Source organism: Pholcus phalangioides, unplaced genomic scaffold (genome assembly GCF_987345545.1).
Source record: "Pholcus phalangioides strain wild (caught in Gottingen) unplaced genomic scaffold, Ppha-v1.0 ptg000008l_1, whole genome shotgun sequence".
Taxonomy (NCBI): Eukaryota; Metazoa; Arthropoda; class Arachnida; order Araneae; family Pholcidae; genus Pholcus; species Pholcus phalangioides.
The window spans coordinates 33,013,230-33,031,288 of NW_028301601.1; the positions used below are offsets into that span (position 1 = coordinate 33,013,230).

Consider the following 18,059-nt stretch of genomic DNA (forward strand, 5'->3'; position numbering starts at 1 on the left):
ATGAGAAAAATGGGGGTTGAGGCTACATCTAGGTTATCCATTCATACGTACCGTGCTCAGACATGAACCGACAGCATTCTGAGTGCGTGATATTATTTTTCGTGTGATAATATAACAGGTGTTTCAATCAATTATTACTTTTAAGATAGACAATAATGAGCAAATTTTCATGTTCAGTTGATCATGACAGCAGTAGTGTGAATCACCGGAGATAGATTCATTTCTTCTCCCCCCCCCCCTTTTTTTTAAAGCTTTGACACATATGTTCAGCCCTCCTCGGAGTTATCTGACGTAACCCGCAACCCAAAACCAAATTCTGTAGAAATGAACTATGTGATCTATGTGGCACATAAACAGATTATTTCCGTGACCCGCGACTCAATCCCAGGCAACTTTAAATGACCCGCGGCACAGTAAAAAGTCACTTGAGTGACCCGCTGCACATTTGCAGATCTCTGCACAGTTACCGGTCACTCAGTGGACCACGGTATTAACAAATCATTTAAATGACTCATGGCAGTGTTCCTGATCACTTAATTAAATGGTCCGTGACATGCTTAATCAAACCAATAAAGTGGCTCGCACTATCCTAAAGGTTGGGCATCCTTGCTTTAAAATCATACAAAAAAAAGTCGTTGCCATACAATCGACGATTATACCACCATGGTTATACGGTAGTTTAGCTATTTGACGTCATTCAATATTCCATCACATAAATAATATGCGCATGTTAACAAATAATTAACATCTTATTAAATTAACTTCAGAGTACGAGTACGGCGGTCACAACAACAGCAAGCAGACCCTGAGATATTAAACAGGCACGTGAGAATATCGGACAGACACGTGGGCGCGCGAGATGACTCGGGAGCCATAGAGGACACGTTCGTCACAACAAGAATCTCGAGGAATATTACGTTACGACAGCACTTCCCCCGTTGATCGAAGGCCCGCCAGAAAACGGAATACAGTCTGCTGTATTCATATTGCTGCCAGATTTTGTATTATATGAGTTAGGTATGGGGACATTAACAAAACACTGGGAGAAAAAGACATGTTGGAATCTTGCTGGATATATGCGGACTTGTAGAAACAAAAATTGTCGTATTATTAAGTACGCAAACATTTTTTGTCTCTAGATGTGACATGATATGGTCCATAGTAGACTCTCGATAATTCACCCGTGCGTTAATCTAGTAATCCGACGTTTTTTGAGCGAGTTTTCTTCTAGCATAGAAGAGGAAAACATTTGTCGTGGACCGAAGAAAAGGGTTGGAAACATTAAAAAATGAAAAATAATTCTGTAATTGATGAGAGAAATAGTTTTGTAATTGATGAATCAAATAGTTTTGTAATTGATGAATCAAATAGTTTTGGGATTGATGAAAGAAATACTTCTAGAATTAATGAAAGAAGTAGTTCCAGAATGAATTAACAGAAGAAATAATTTTATATTAACAAAATAAATAATTTTATATTAACAAAATAAATAATTTTATATTAACAAAAGAAATACTTTTGTAATTAACAAAAGAAATACTTTTGTAATTAACAAAAGAAATACTTTTGTAATTAACAAAAGAAATACTTTTGTAATTGATTAATGAAATAGTTTTGGAATTGATTAATGAAATAGTTTTGGAATTGATTAATGAAATAGTTTTGGAATTGATTAATGAAATAGTTTTGGAATTGATTAATGAAATAGTTTTGGAATTGATTAATGAAATAGTTTTGGAATTGATTAATGAAATAGTTTTGGAATTGATTAATGAAATAGTTTTGGAATTGATTAATGAAATAGTTTTGGAATTGATTAATGAAATAGTTTTGGAATTGATTAATGAAATAGTTTTGGAATTGATTAATGAAATAGTTTTGGAATTGATTAATGAAATAGTTTTGGAATTGATTAATGAAATAGTTTTAAGATATAATTTATTGATTTTAATTGATTTTAATCTATTAATAAGAATTAATAGATGAAGATTCAGAATTAATAAGAGAAATGCTTCCAGAATTGATGAACATTTTCAGTTTTTGTAGGAAGTAATTTCAGAATTATAGAAAAAAAAACAACTAATAAATCAATCAGAGAACTACAGAGAAGACTATCGATAATCCAGCCGTGAGTTAGTCCGACCCATCCAGTAATCCGGCGAATTTTAGGCTGGTTTTCTTCAAACATGGAAGAAGAAAACATGTCACTGTATGCCTGTACACAGTTTATATCATTTAAATGGACTTTCACCATTGACTTCAAGTAATCCGGCGATTTCGATTATTCTGCATACCTTGCGATTTGCCGGATTAACGAGATCTACTGTATTATAAATGACATTAGACAAAAGAAATTGAGATTTTGATTCTAAGTGGCGATCATTAATTCATTCTTTTTCAACTTATATTTCGGGTACAAGAATGAGGATAAAAGAACCAGACTCTATTAAAGGTCCATTCGAGTCATACAACGCTGCATTACTAATGCTACAGCATAGCGATTCCCGATAAGAAGGAACACAGGACAGAACTGTCAAGAAAATACGGGACAGATTCACTGGAGATAGGGTTAAGAAAAAAACAAAAAAAGAGGAGAAAAATAGCTGCACGGCTGTCGTTCCGTAGAGAGCAGAACAAGACGGAAAACATATAAAAGAATAGCGGTTTGTTCAAAAAACAGAAGAGATGGAGAAAAGAAATGTGTCCAGTTATGTCCCGGAGATACTTGATTGATTATAGAAGACACCGAAATACGGACACTGGCCATTTACTCCGTGCATCTTCCCTTATCTGTATCACGGAGTCGGTTGATGTTTCTTTTTTCCACTGTGTACCGGATTATCTATCTTTTTCCACGGAATTTATGAAGGATTTCATAGTTTGAGAAAACGAGTTTGAAAATAAAACAACATTATGTGTGACGAGAAAAAATACATTAATTTCAATAAGAAAATTCAATATTTTGATGTTTTCTATTTTTCCCGTGTTTGTGTGCACATTAATTCAAGAAATATTCTTCAACTGGAAAATGGGATCCGGAAATTTCGCCTAAAAAATTTTATCCTCTACGTTTCGTCCCGGAAATTTCGCTTGCCTTGACTGTATGAGTGACTGAGTGAGTGATCAAGTGATTGGGTGCGTGACCGTATAAGAAAGTGAGTGTGAGTGACTGAATGGATGAGAGAATGACCACATGAAAGACCAAGGGAGAGACCATATGAGAAAGTGGGAGCCACTGCATGGTTGAGTGAATGATCAAGTGAGGATTCTCCATGATTGCGTGACTTAGTAGCCGTATGAGTGACTGTAGAGTGAAAGTATGAGTGGCTGTATAATAAAAGATTTAGGTACTGGTTTAGTAGTGTATGAAAGAAAGAGTGACCGCTTTTAATGATCAAGTTAGTGACCATAAGAGCGATTAAGTTGGAGATCATAAGAGTGATTAAGTTGGAGATTATAAGAGAGATTGAGTTGGAGATCATAAGAGTGATTAAGTTGGAGATCATAAGAGTGATCAAGTTAAAGACCATAATAATGACCACACTCACTTGATCCTTCATACAGCCACTCACACTTCAATTGGTCACTCATACGGTCACTAATTTGATCAATAATGAGGTCACTAACTTGATCACTCATACAATCATTATTTTGGTCACGCGGTTCGAAGTTGGGAACAGGAGATGACCAATTTCAGCCGACCACCACTGCGGTGACGGTGGGGTTTGAATCCGGATCCTCGCGATGTGAGTCCGTCACTATGACCACTCGACCACCACAGCGGCTGGTCCTACTATCATGGTTCCCTACCTCAAGGCACGAATGCGAGCCCTTCTCCCCTTTAAAAAGTCTCGCCACAGACAGCAACAGAAGTAGTGGGAAAAGGGGGTTACTGGAACAAAGGACTTAGTACAGTCAAGGCTAGGACCGGAAAAAGGCGCAAAAGGCGTTCGATGTACGCATGCGCGTCAGGTGCTTCTTGGGGGGGATTATTCATAGGGTCCTTGAACTTCGGGAATATATTCTACAGGACTTTTTTTCATACGAAAATTATAATTGATCCGTTATAAAAGAATACCCAATATGATGTTCTCAAGAAAATCGCACCTGTCCCCTACTTTCACTTTCGGAGAAGATCGTTATGCACCTGTTCACCCGGGGGACGTTCTCAAGAAGGTGCACCTTGCTCGACCTACTTTTACTTTCGATATTGAACACCTGTTAACCTGTGGGAATATGGGATATACTTTTTTTTCAAGGGGGGCGTTCTCAGAAGATGCACCTTGCTCGACCTACTTTTGCTGGCCTTTCCTTTGGATATAGAACACCTGTTAACCTGTGGGAATATAGCATATACTTTTTTTCCAAGAAAACTTTCACCGCTGACAAAAAGCCACTTTTACTTTCGGTCCGAACACCTGCTAACGCACTAGCATTCTCATATTAAATCACTGCATTTTCTTCCGCAAGCGGATAACGCCAACTACCTATTTATACAGGTGCTACCCTCATTTTCAGTTGCTTCATCTGCTGCTCCTGAAGTAGTTCCACGTCTTCACGAACTCTCGTGTAAGTAAAAATTTAATATTTCTTATATTCTATTTTATTTTCGTTTTAAATAATTATAGATAGACGATAAAATATTTTTCATTATATTTTCAGTTATCTGCCATGGAAACAACATCCAGCAAGGATACTATGAACGCCGTAAAACGTGTTCAGAAGGAAGATGAGACCAACTCGATGAAACGTCCGAAAATAGCACCCAGCGAAGTGAGCATGTTTCCCGTATGTGATGGCGTACACCTATCGGTAGTCATCTTCAAAAATACTTTAAAAGTTCACTTACGAATGTTTGAATCTGGTGGAGATGGATCCCTTATCCCTACAAAGAAAGGGATATCGATGACGCCCTACGTATTTGAGACCTTACGGGAGATGATGTCGAATGAACCCCGAAAAGTATTCTTTTTTGTGGTATGCGAAGATCTGTTGGTGAAGTCAGACGGAGAAAAGGTGTTGCTTCAACCGATTTACAAAAAAGAAGACGGTACATTCAATACGGCTAAGAACTATATAACAATCTACCGCGATTGTTTCATGAAGTTAGCTGATCCGGCAGCGAAGTGCTCGTCGTATTTAAGACGTGTGAAGTGCATCGACTTCATGCAGGATTGCATGAAGAAAAACGGATCATTTTCAGAGACCGCGGATCCTGAAATTGTATATGCTGAAAAACTCAGTGACATGCTCGAGGAATGTATCAACGACATCTTCCAGTGTGATGGATGTGATCTTGATGCCCCGGGTCAGAGTTCTCATGATTGTTTAAGCCAATCTTTTGACATACGACTCGTGCGATATTTCAACCGGGCGTTCGCTAAAATTAACATGAAGAGTATTGCTAGGGATTTGAATGTTCATCCGAACTTTTTAAACAAGTTAGATTTTGAAAACTTTATTTTACGCGTGAAGGACCTCTATTCACGTAAAGATCCCCTACCCTGTTGGATGCTATGAGGGAAATAGCCCCATCAACTTTCTTCTTCCCCCCCCCCCCCCTTAGGTGAATAAAAACCCCATCCGCTTGATGAACTCTCCTCACTTGAAAGATGTCGGATCTTAACGAAGATTTTCTGGACTTTGGCATACCTCTTGACGAACTGAACGCGTTGTGCGACTTCTACGAAATCGAAGAACATTTTAGCGAAGTGCAACCAGACTTCTTCGATACACCGTCTTCTCCGAAAAAGCAGAAAGTTACTGTAAGTACTTTTGATATTATTACTTCAAATTTATTTTACAATTAATTCTAATTAGTATTACTTATTAGTATATGTTATGTTTGGGTTTGAAGAAAGACTTGATTTTGAAATGTTTAAATTTTCCGGTTCAAATACAGGGATTTTTCTCTAATACTGGATTACACGTTACCCATATGGAAGACTGGTTGAACTCTAAACATTAGATCCAACCCAGTAACATTTTAACTTTCACAAATCAGAGTTCAAATAATAGGAAGAAAAAAAAATTTTCGTAGAATTTATGAAATTCTGTCATTGTGCATTTGAATCAAAATATTTTAATAGACAATGAATTCCCAAGTTTCTAGAACATTGCAAAGCATTGACGGTTACTATATTATGTATCCAACTGAGTATAAATTCTCTTATATTTTATTGAACAATAAATATTTATCAACACCGAAAAAAGGGTTTTATAATGGGGAGGGGGCTAGTTTGATTCAAAATAATCATACTTTGGTCACATGAGATCTGAAGTATTTGGGGGGATATCATTATATATAAATTGATTTTGTGTGTGTATATATTCTCTATGGAAATCTACAATTTTAGATCGATCGTCGTCAAATTTTGCATATGTACCAAATGGGACCCGACTTAAACAATAGGCTACTTTTGTCAGACCTGGGTAAATGGGTGAAAAACTGTCTGGCAACAAATGGGTTTTGGGTCTCAACAATTACTTTCAGAACGTTTGCTTTGGTTACCGTGGTTCCCTAACAATACGTTTCAGATATGCCTTTATTAATGGTTTGTCACTTCTGTCAGTGTATGTATAATAGTTTATGCCTTTATAATGGTTTGCTACATTTTCAATACTCCCAGTAATGAGGCTTTTCGAATAGACGTTATAATCATCATCGCTTTGAGGACCTGGAAAATGGTGATCCTCATTGAAATTGCTGATTTTACTATAGAAATGCAGAAATTTAGTGGGGTTTTTCACCACATAATTCATTTAAAAAATTGTATTGAATTCTCAAGTTTTGAAATATTGAGTCCGTTTAGAGATACGAAGCCCAAAAAAAATTAAATACGAAGTAATTAGTCGGGACTATTTTCGAGTTGGATATTCATGCAATAACATTGCTTTCAACTTTTCATTTATATCTTCTCAAGCATGAAAATTAATGTCTCCGTTAATATTCAACTGCATAAATTCATATAGTTTAAGTTGTTTTTAAAATTAATTATGGACCCATAAAGTGCATCGAAGAAATTCCACAGCTTTAACCAAGCATTTGCGGAAGCTGAAATAGGCAGATGGATAACTTGAAGTTCAAAAAGAAGGGTCGAAATACCTAGCTCTCTTTAAGAAAGGAAAAAAAAAATATATACATTTCTACGTTTCTGAGTCATCATATTGGTTAACTTAGACACGGTTTGCATGTCCCTCAAAGAAAGAGGGAGATATCAAGTGATCCAAAAAGCTTCATTGAAGAAAACCCGGGCAACGTCGGGTATTATAGCTAGTATTTTATGAAGCGCAAAACTTTTCCGGATTGACGTTTGTTAGCGTTAGATTTTTCTACTCGTTTAATCAAATCTATTAGACATATTTTCAAAATTCGTATTTACCCATTAACGGAGAATAACAAAAATAATGAGGATACCACTTCAGCCATTTATTGACAAAGGAAAAAATTAAAATTTCGAATGGCAAATTTCCATACCAACCGGCGTTAATGGGTTAAGAAACGAAGTAAAAGTTTTATAAAAAAGGACCGGTATTTTCTGGTAAACCAAGATCTGATCTTGGAGAATGAACTCCAATGTTTCCCTAAGAGTTTTCCTGTGAATATTACTTCAAAGTCGCTTATATACTCAGTGACTCAAATCGATGTGCTATATGAGAGATGTGAACAACTTAAGAGTTACATTAATTGAGAACAGGTCAGAAATATTTTTTTCCCAGAAGAGAAAACACTTAAAAACCATAAATCAAAATTCCACATTTTTATGCATATTAAACAGATAATAATTAACCATGTCTGCACAAGGCAACTTCAGTATGGATAGTCAATGATATGTCTGACATAAGAATCGATTGAGATAAAAATCACATAACGATAAAATTAATGTCTTTCTCCCATATCGTCAACCATGACCGTTTCTTTCATTATAGTGTTTGATGTTACCATTTAATCTTATGGGTACCTGATGTTTACGTATTTTGTTTTTCCATAAGACAACTATTTTTATTTATATGAATAGTGTATTATTTTAGATAAAATGAATAGATTTTTTGTACCCACTTCGTCAGGTATTTTATCTTTTTGTATTATTATTTCTCAGACGTTGTTGCATTTCTACTTTCAGGATGCGCAATCGAACTCTCATGAACAAGATGGTTGCTTGCCAGGCACATCGAAACAGACGGTAAGTAATCAAATTTATAGATTACTGAGGAAAAAACTTAAACATATGAAAGGATTCGAGAATTTTATTATTATTTCTCAGACGTTGTTGCATTTCTGCTTTCAGGATGCGCAACCGAACTCTTGCAAGACTTGTGGTAAGGTGTTTAAAAGGCTACATGATTTACGTCGACATACAAGAATCCACTCAAAAGAAAAAATTTTTACTTGTAGAAAATGCAGCAGACGCTTTTCCCGAGGCGATAACAGACGAAATCACGAGCGGCAATGCTTTCATGGGGCGGGTGCTCCCCCAAACCAACAGGAAGATGCGTTGAACACTTTCACAGTTATAGTGATAGAACCAACTTCCGATAACGCATATGACCCCATTCTTTTCTTTAACGAGGTTCGAGTCGAAATACAAAACATCATACTCCGGGAAGTAGGTGTGAAAAAGGCTCTTAAATTTTATATTGTGCTGAACGTTCTCTTCTCAAGAAGAACAGAATCCAATGAAATTGAATTTATACAACCTTTTTTCCGCTCGAGAGTGGAACTCATACATTCTGAGGATGAACTCGGTGATAAGATAGATTCAGCTATCAAAAAAATTCTGTCTTCGCTCGACGAGTTTACAAGAATGGGCAGCGGGTGGGTCTTTGATAAGGTTTTAAAATTAGACCTGAATATAGCTGCCTACAACCCATTAGCAGCAGCTTCTTACTTACCCATACCTCCATCAATCGTGAACAGAAAAGCGATTATAAACATCTCAAACACGGATAATAAATGTTTTATTTGGAGTGTATTAGCAGCCCTTCACCCCCAAGACGAGAATCCGCAACGAGTATCAAAATATCTACAGTTCGAGCATGAGTTGAACATGGGTGGGATAGAGCTCCCAGTCAAAATAACCCAAATAAATCGCTTTGAAGAACAGAACCCACACATTTCTGTCAATGTCTATGGGTTAGCGGATAATGAAATCTTCACGATGAGGGTGACAGAGGCAACCCAACGTCTTCACCACGTTGACTTGCTATACATATGTAACGAAAATACCAGTCATTACAGTCTAATAAAAAACATGAGTAGGTTGTTATCCCCTCTAACTAAGCATAAAGGTGCTCGGTTCTATTGTCCTTACTGTCTACACAGGTTTTCTAGAGAAAATTTGTTGGTCGAACATAAAGAGTATTGCAAACCTCACGGTCTACAACGAATATGTATGCCTAATGAAGATGAAAAATGGCTTAGATTCACTCAGCACCAGTATCAGCTACGTGTTCCTTTCACGATTTACGCTGACTTTGAGTGTATCTTAGAGAAAATTTCTTGCTGTACTCCGAACCCAACACACTCATCCACTACCCACACAGAAAAACATGTACCAAGTGGTTTCAGTTATATTATAGTAGGCCCTGACACCACACTTTATAAACCCCCAGTGGTGTATAGAGGAGAAGATTGCGTGCAGGTATTCCTTCACATGCTGGTGAAGGAGAACGCTAGCATTCAAAACATTCTTAACACCGTGAAGCCCCTTAACATATCCCAAGAAGACGAGAAAAAATTTCAGGATGCTGTTGTATGTATGACGTGTGAGAAACCGTTGGGTGGTGATAGAGTTCGACACCATGACCACATATCGGGTGAGTTCGTTGCAGCGTTGCATAACGCGTGCAATTTACAGCTGAAATATTCTAACCATGTACCTGTAATAATACATAATTTGAGAGGGTATGACAGTCATCTAGTCATGCAGGCGGCAGGGCTCTTCAAAGATCAGGATATCTCAGTCATCCCTAATAATTTGGAGAAATACATTTCTTTCTCGATTGGGGATTTACGTTTCTTAGACTCATTTCAATTCCTACCGGCTTCTTTAGATAAGTTGGTTGGCAATCTTACCCGTTCAGATTTTCGATTGACTGACAGCATTTTCGAAGATGCTGACCTACTTGTGAGGAAAGGGGTGTACCCGTACGAGTACATCGACTCGTTCTCTCGATTTTCAGAGACTGAATTACCACCCCGCGAAGCTTTCTTCAGCAGTCTAACTGGAACCGATATAAGTGTGGATGATTACACTCATGCACAACTCGTATGGGAAAAATTCGGCATTCAACATCTCGGTGATTATCATGACCTTTACGTAAAATCAGACGTGCTTTTACTAGCAGACGTGTTCGAACGTTTCAGGAACCTTAGCATGAGCTATTACAAAATTGACCCTGCGCATATGTATACAGGCCCTGGTTTGGCTTTTTCGGCATGTCTGAGGATGACCGATATTAATTTGGAACTTCTCACAGACATAGACATGCATTTGTTTTTTGAATCCGGTATTAGAGGAGGTGTTTCTATGATCACCCATCGTTACGCTGAGGCTAACAGCCGATACAGCGAACAGTTTGAACCCAATCAACCGACCAAAGAAATAGTGTATTGGGATGCAAATAACCTTTATGGTTACGCTATGTCCCAATACCTACCATATTCAGGTTTCCGATGGTTGAGCACAGAGGAAATATCTAACATAGACATCGCAAACGTTCCCGAGGACTCTCCGAAAGGCTATGTCTTGGAAGTCGGGCTAGAATACCCCAAAGAACTTCACAATGACCATAACGATTATCCGCTAGCACCTGAAAACATGGTGATAACAGAAAAGTTGTTTTCAAACCATATGAAGAGCGTGTGGGGGAAAATTAACCCGGAGGGGAAACCGTCCGAATGCACAAAGCTAGTTCCCAATTTATACGACAAAGAAAACTATGTAGTACATTATCGCAACCTCCAACTCTACCTCACCCTCGGTCTCAAAATAAAATATATAAAAAGGGTTATAGAGTTCAATCAAAAACCGTGGCTGAAACCGTACATTGACTTTAATACCGAACGCCGTCAATCAGCTTCGAACGATTTCGAAAAATCGTTCTTCAAACTGATGAACAATGCAGTATTCGGGAAAACCATGGAAAACCAGCGGAAGCATGTTAACGTAAAAATTGTGCATAAGGAGAAAAAAGCTAAAAAATTAATTGCATCCCCAGCCTTTGAAGCCTTCAGAATTTTTAGCAATGGATTGGTTGCCATAAAAATGAAAAGGTTAAAACTGAAATTAGTTCGTCCTATGTATGTGGGTTTCGTAGTTCTGGACGTGAGTAAAATCAAAATTTATGATTTTCACTATCGGTGGGTTAAATCACGGTTCGGAGAAAAAGCGCAACTTCTCTTCACCGACACAGATTCGCTAACGTATGCAATCGAAACCCAAAATCTACACCGCGTGATAAAATCCAACATGGACGAATTCGACACTTCAAATTTTCCTCCAAATCACACCCTTTACAACCCTCATAACAAAGCAGTGCTCGGGTTGATGAAGGACGAATGCCCCGGTGACCCCATTCTATCGTTTGTCGGTCTTCGTTCAAAAATGTACAGCATTGTTACGGCTAAGGAAAACAAGAAAACGGCCAAGGGAGTCAGCAAAACCGTTTCCCGCAATCAACTGCATCATGAGCTGTACAAGTCTTCGCTTTTCGATCAAGTGCGGTACAGACATACGATGGTAAAAATCACGAACACTAAGCACCAACTCCACACAACCATGGTACGAAAAGTAAGTCTTTGTCCCCTTGATGACAAACGCTATATATTAGATGATGGGGTCTCAACATTAGCTTATGGACACCACGCGATTAATCCCCACGGAGAAGAAGAAAGTTGATGTAACCAACAGAAAAATAAATGCTTATTGTACATGTTTCTAAACGATTGTGTGTGTGTGTTTTTTTTTTAACAACAGGAGACACAATTCAGAGAAGAAAATCTTTATTTCCAGTACGTTTTTTACAACTCAAGCCATCTTTTCATATATTTTTTATTTCTTATGTAATAATGCGGTAAACTTATCTCGTATAAACCTTGAAGAAACTCTTTCTCACCCGGAACAGGTTTCTTTTTTTGAATGCTCACGACACTGGATAACAGTTCGGAAATATTTGTATTATCTATCTCCACCCCTTTATACACAAGCTGACCGCTCGGTGACCATTTGATAACATTTGGGTAATCTTTAAGGTGACTTATAATTTTTCCCGATATTTCACGGTGAGATTTCGGTAAATTTAACAATATATCAGATGATGCACTTTTCTTCAACGGCGGTTTACTGAGATCGCGCATTTTAGGTTCTTCTTCTTCTTCATCGAAACGGTCGAGTGGCGAATTGTTTCCTAAGGCAGTATTCCTCTTGTTCAAAATCTGTTGATAAAACTTTATTTTAACCTCGTTCGGTAATTCACTGTTCAGTATCTTCGCCATTTCAGTATCTAGTTCCGTAAGCTGCGGCTCTTTAATAACATGGCGGTTCATTCTATCTTCTGGAACAAGTACCATAACTTTTTTAGCGAATTCCATGTCCTATCAGACTTGAAATCAAACCGATTGCAGCGGGTAAAAGAACTTGAAGGAAACCACCTTTTTGTATGAGGATCTTTCTCTTTTTATAAAGAGGTGTTTTCCTCTTTGCTAACGTACGGAGCAAACCTTTATACTTTTGAAGTTTAGCTTTTTGGAGGGTGGATATTGGGATATTACCATGCAGTAAATTCAATGCACATTCACAAACGGTTTTGATGTCAGAATTTGGTAACCGCTTCAATAATTCTTTACGTTGTCTTTGAGGACATCCGCTTAACAATCTCAGCACTTGTTGCTTCCTCGCGGACATATCGTTGAATAAATAGTGTCGCTGACGTACCCAGTCTTTTAACGTCTCGGTTGATAGACATACTGCGTTTGCGTGGGTAACACGTTGGTGCGTAAACGCATTTTTTCATCCGTTTCTTGCCTAAGATCGATCGATAAATATGAATACGGAGATTTCGTTGCATCTGCGTAACTTTCTTCGAAAAAATTTAATTTCGTAGGATACAACTGTCTCCCCAAATGGGTGATTTGGTTCAAATCCCTCCGGTTTTTAAACAGGAAAATATAATGCGCGTTTAGCGTTATTTCCCGCAGTTTCTTATGAAAGAAATTCTGAGTTACAAAGATAACCGATAAATTTCGATGGTGGCTATACTTAGTAAATAGCTTAACCATTTTCTCTTCTCCCGATAACTCTGACATAAAATCATCGAAAATCAGTAAGGCATTGGAGACTCCCTCGAAATTACAATCGTCTCGGAATTCAACATCTCTAATTTCCTCGTGCAGTGGCTGAGATTCTCCGTAAAACCATATCACGCGTTTCGGTAAAGGTTTGATAAGCCTTTCACGATGTTCGAGCAGACCCTTTAAAAAATATGTTTTCCCGCTACCGCTTGCACCTGCACAGACGGCAGTGAATGGATGGTGTAACGTTAACGGTTCCATCGTGAAAAATGATGAGACATGAGTTGTGCAAATCAATTTTATTAAAAAGAAAAGTATTTTCTTACAAAGTTAAACACACGTAAATCGTTGTTCACATTGAAGCGAGATACAATAGAATTCATACTTTCACCCATACATTTACAGTACACGTAATAAATAACATAATAGCCACAAACTTGGGTATCAGCTGACTGCAGCGCCACGTCATTGTAGGTGAGTCGTTGATATCTTCTCAGGAATTTCGTGATATTACCTTTCTGAAAGTTTGAAGGATGTCTTCCGAATGAGTCAAAAAACTCCGCGGTCAAATTGTCATGAAGATATATAGCCAACCAATGTGTTCCAGACTCTGCACTGGTATCTGTGTTAACGATCAGAGCTGTAGGATAATTTCGTATTCTCGAAGGCAACGCGTCACTAGCGTAAACGTTCCTGAAAACTTTTTTCGTTTTCGGGTCTCTGCGGAGTGCTCGACGAATCTGTTCGGAATCCATCAGCCAGAGAAATCGCACAATACACTTCTCGATTTTGTTATCTCTATAAGGTTCTGAAACTCACCATATATGATTACCGAGATGGTTTTAGGTAGTGCTTTCGCAAACTTTAGTTCCACACGTAGATTACTATGTTTCACCAAGTGTAAGTGTCCGCAGTCGCTCTGGTCGGGGAGTAGGGAGAAACAAAATAGAGTGTAACCACTATGAAATTCTTCTCTGGTTATGTCTATGCCACGATCTTCCTCGACTCGAAACAGGTTATTGTAGGCTCTTACGGTGTTTCCGGTCTCAAAGTTAGGCTCTAGGGGTTTGTGGGGGACTGGTCGACCATCAACATATACGGAGACGAAGTTGAGATCGTAATGCTTGAAATCGAACGGGTTGCTTCTAAATGTACCGTTGAAAGATTCATTGTCAACTAGGCCGATGATAACTCGTTGAGGCATTGCACCCAGATACACATTGTCTTGGACGAATGACATGCTTCCCTGTGCCACAGAGTAAACCTTACAAAGTACTCTATTGATAGGGTATTTCGCAGTGGTCTTCTCCAATGCTTTAGCATGCCCGATGGCAACAGCTGGGTTAACTCTCACCTTCCTTACAAAGAGGCTGGCATGATCTATGTGCACGTTATAATCAGCTGTCGAGGATATTAGAAAAAACGATGGTTTCGAACGCACTAATCTAAGTTTAACATCTACCAAGTTGAGTAACAGTCTTTGTTGAAAAAAAAGTGAACAGTGTACTCTTCCCAATAGGTCGTAAGATCTGCTGTTTGCAATGTGTTTTGACCGCTCTTTCATACCTTCGTTATTTTCGTGGTCGGCCATGGAACCTGCAGTGTCCTTGTGGAAACCTTCCATAGTGAGGGGACCCATCTTCGCATCTCGACCATAGTTCAGCAAAGTTTCGATATAGGCTCTGTAAGGGTAGGTGTGAGACGAATTCGTGATATTCCTACCATTGAGAGAGACGTCCACTTGGGAGAAGAGGGAATGTAGCGGTAGATTCGCAGGAGAAACTAGGTCGGTATCAAGAAGTGGTTTACCGTCCTTCTTTGTGACCCTCAACTTGACGTGTAGTTGTGTGGAAGATAGGTCTATGTAATCTTCGGTGCTACCTGTAATGTTGAACTCAATCGGACCGTCTTTAATACTGGAAAGTGGGAGAAATTCAATCCATTCTCCACCTTCTATGGCGGTTTGAGTAGGGGGTAAAGCGAACAAATCTACTTCGCTTTTGAGACACTCGGGTGAGTTTGTCATGATGAGAGCCATCTTCTCAATCGAAAATATCGGGTGCTGTTGCCTTCCTAGCTTTCTTACGAATGACGTTTTTTCTCGCTAAGCGTTTCCTTTTATGTCCTCCGAGCATTGTTTTAACTTTCGTAGAAGCTTTATCACTCAGCAAGCGACCAGCCTCTTTTGCTCTTTCCACCGCAGCTGTTTTCAAATCTCTACCTTGTACGACGTCATTGGCAAAATCTACACCTGACCTGAGAACCTGACGGCCAAGAGCCTTCGCTCCTTTTTTGAACAAAGGCATAGCCGATCGGAAAAGGGAGCTGAATATTGAACCGAAACCGTAACCCCGTTGCAGTGGTATACCCTGATAATATCCAAGACCTTGACCCGCTTGGTTGACGTAATAATCAGTTACGCTGTCTATACAACAGCGATACGGGCGGTAAGACATCATAAATGTTTCAGTCGGAAGTGGAGTTTAACTATCACCTTCCCACGTTCAAATGACACGAGATGACCTGTGTGCGTCCTTATATGAATGTGAACTGTTTCAAAACTCCTTCGGGCTAGAGGGATGTAGTGACCCCTCTCGAAGGCTGCGTTGACGATGTCGCCATCGTGTCCTTCGGTTTTTACGATTCTTAATAACGGGGCAAAGGTGTTGCCGACAATCTGCGGTTCGACTATATCACAATAAACGTACAACAGATGAAAGTCTAGTTTCGGATCAGCCGTGAAAGGCCCCTCTATCATCATTCCTTTTATCTCACCGGGTTCAAAACCTAGATTCTCTGCTATTCCTGTATGTAGAATTAACTTAGCACCTTTCCTCGTAGCCACCTTCACTTTTTTCGTGGTTTTGTTGAAAATCAAATCAATATCTTCCTTTCTAAAATTTCTCGTCATCACCTTAATCAGGTCTGTGGTACTCTCGTAGAAACCACAAGGGATGACACCTTTTTTTATCACTCCATCTCCAGAATTAAATTCAAAGCTGTTAGACCGTTCCGTTATGTTGTGGAAAGAATGGGGAAATATCAGCTCTGATAGAGCTACTTCCATATCCGAATCAAACTCTAACGCGCTGGGGAGTTTTGTGACGAAGTTGGAAAGGGTGTTATCAGGAAAGAAATTCATGCTCGAATCGCTTGGGAGCGTTAAGTAGAACGAAGCCATCTTGTTGAAATGAGTAAAGATGGATTGAGTCGCTGTATTTATATCCATGATATAAACTTTTCTGGATAATGCATCCACTTTACGAGTAGCTCTGTTTTACCTTGCCTCTTCCTTTTTCTTAGAATTTTTTCTATAGGAAAGGTGTCTTCTAGTGTGGTCTTCGTCATTTCATGTTCGTAAAATGTCCCTTTAATTTTTTCACCCATCAAATCTTTTAGTCTGTAGACGGGTATCTCCCTCGGTATGTATTCATCCACCACGAAAACTTCATGTGTAAAATTAGACTCGTATCCCTTTTCAAAAGGGTGTTTCGTACGAGAAATACGAACCTGGTCACCGATAAAAAACCTTTGTTTTACTTTTTTAACCTTTTTCTTCCCATAGAGGTTGTCCCACACCCTCTTTTCGTTTTCTTTATTAACTTCGGTAGGACTCATCATTATACTCCTGTGAAACTTATTATTATACCCAAAAACCAGATCTTGTAACACGTCTATGTATCTATGCGTGTTATTTTCTGTGAAGTATCGCCACATCCTCGATTTCAGCGTTTTATTGAACCTTTCTGCTATCGCAGCCTTTGTGACGTCATCCTCTGTCGTAAAGAACTTGACCCCTTTTTCCTTCAGAAACTTTTGGAAGACCTTATTCTTGAATTCGGTGCCTTTATCCGTTTGCAGAACATGTGGTTGCCTTTCGACAAATATTTGATCAAACGCTTTCACCACGCTCCGCCCCGTTTTGTCTTTGAGCGGGATGGCCCAAGCATATTTAGACAACACATCAATACACGTTAAGATATACTGATAACCGTCGTTGTATTTTACCAGGTTTCTCATGTCAACTAAATCAGCCTGGAATTGTTGATTCATTGCACCAACTATAATACGGTTCCTGGGGAACTTTTTTCTTCTTTCACGATGGAGTGTGTAAGATTTTTCCCCTTCTAACCACTTTCTTATTTTTGTTCGAGAAAATTCCCCTTTTAGAGCTCGATATAATGGTTCGACACCACCATAACTACCCTCACTCTTCGGATTTCGGTATACATCTTCCATTTTTTTTTTAATCGGAGTGAAAGTGGAACACGGGTTCATTCCTCTTTTATAATGGGGGGGGGATAAAACCGGGACCTCCTGACGCGCATGCGTACATCGAACGCCTTTTGCGCCTTTTTCCGGTCCTAGCCTTGACTGTACTAAGTCCTTTGTTCCAGTAACCCCCTTTTCCCACTACTAACAGACCTACAAACAGCACAAATGTAATTCAATCATAACACATCCCTCACTCTACTTCTGAAATATAGATTGCGGCACTGAAAAGTCAAACACAGCACTGCATTCGCATTCAGACTGTTAGGTACACACACAGTTACACTTCCGGCACAATTCACTAGGTATTAAATCGCCCATAGATGGTGATAGACCTGAGTTGTGCTCGGTTGTAAAAAAAAAAGATCCTACCATCATTATAGTAAGAGAATAACCCTTGATTACATATAATATTAAAATGGGTTCATTTGCATGTTAATTAAGCTTAATTTGAGCACCATTAATTATTCTGCCAATGTCCAAATGTGCAATATCA

General features: G+C 38.7%; 3 protein-coding genes across 3 annotated transcripts in view; 1 reads left to right on the plus strand and 2 right to left on the minus strand.

Annotated features, from left to right (window-relative positions):
- The window catches only part of LOC149084191 (uncharacterized), a 259,211-nt gene that overhangs the window by 6,943 nt on the left and 234,209 nt on the right, over positions 1-18,059 (minus strand). The window lies entirely within an intron of this gene.
- LOC149084192 (uncharacterized) lies at positions 3,894-11,948 on the plus strand. Its single transcript, XM_089234536.1, has 4 exons — positions 3,894-4,569; positions 4,663-5,765; positions 8,124-8,183; positions 8,289-11,948. Exons 2-4 carry the CDS (start codon positions 5,613-5,615, stop codon positions 11,898-11,900), a joined length of 3,825 nt encoding a protein of 1,274 aa, XP_089090662.1. The 5' UTR covers positions 3,894-4,569; positions 4,663-5,612; the 3' UTR covers positions 11,901-11,948.
- Positions 14,046-15,329, minus strand: LOC149084193 (uncharacterized protein F54H12.2-like). Its single transcript, XM_089235278.1, has one exon. It carries the CDS (start codon positions 15,327-15,329, stop codon positions 14,046-14,048), a length of 1,284 nt encoding a protein of 427 aa, XP_089091404.1.

Excerpts from the sequence above, each read along its gene's own strand:
- LOC149084192 (XM_089234536.1), top strand. The coding sequence starts at position 5,613 with ATGTCGGATCTTAACGAAGATTTTCTGGACTTTGGCATACCTCTTGAC. Across the intron at positions 5,766-8,123 it reads CGAAAAAGCAGAAAGTTACT|GATGCGCAATCGAACTCTCA; the intron begins GTAAGTACTTTT and ends TTCTACTTTCAG. Across the intron at positions 8,184-8,288 it reads CAGGCACATCGAAACAGACG|GATGCGCAACCGAACTCTTG; the intron begins GTAAGTAATCAA and ends TTCTGCTTTCAG.
- LOC149084193 (XM_089235278.1), bottom strand. The coding sequence starts at position 15,329 with ATGGCTCTCATCATGACAAACTCACCCGAGTGTCTCAAAAGCGAAGTA.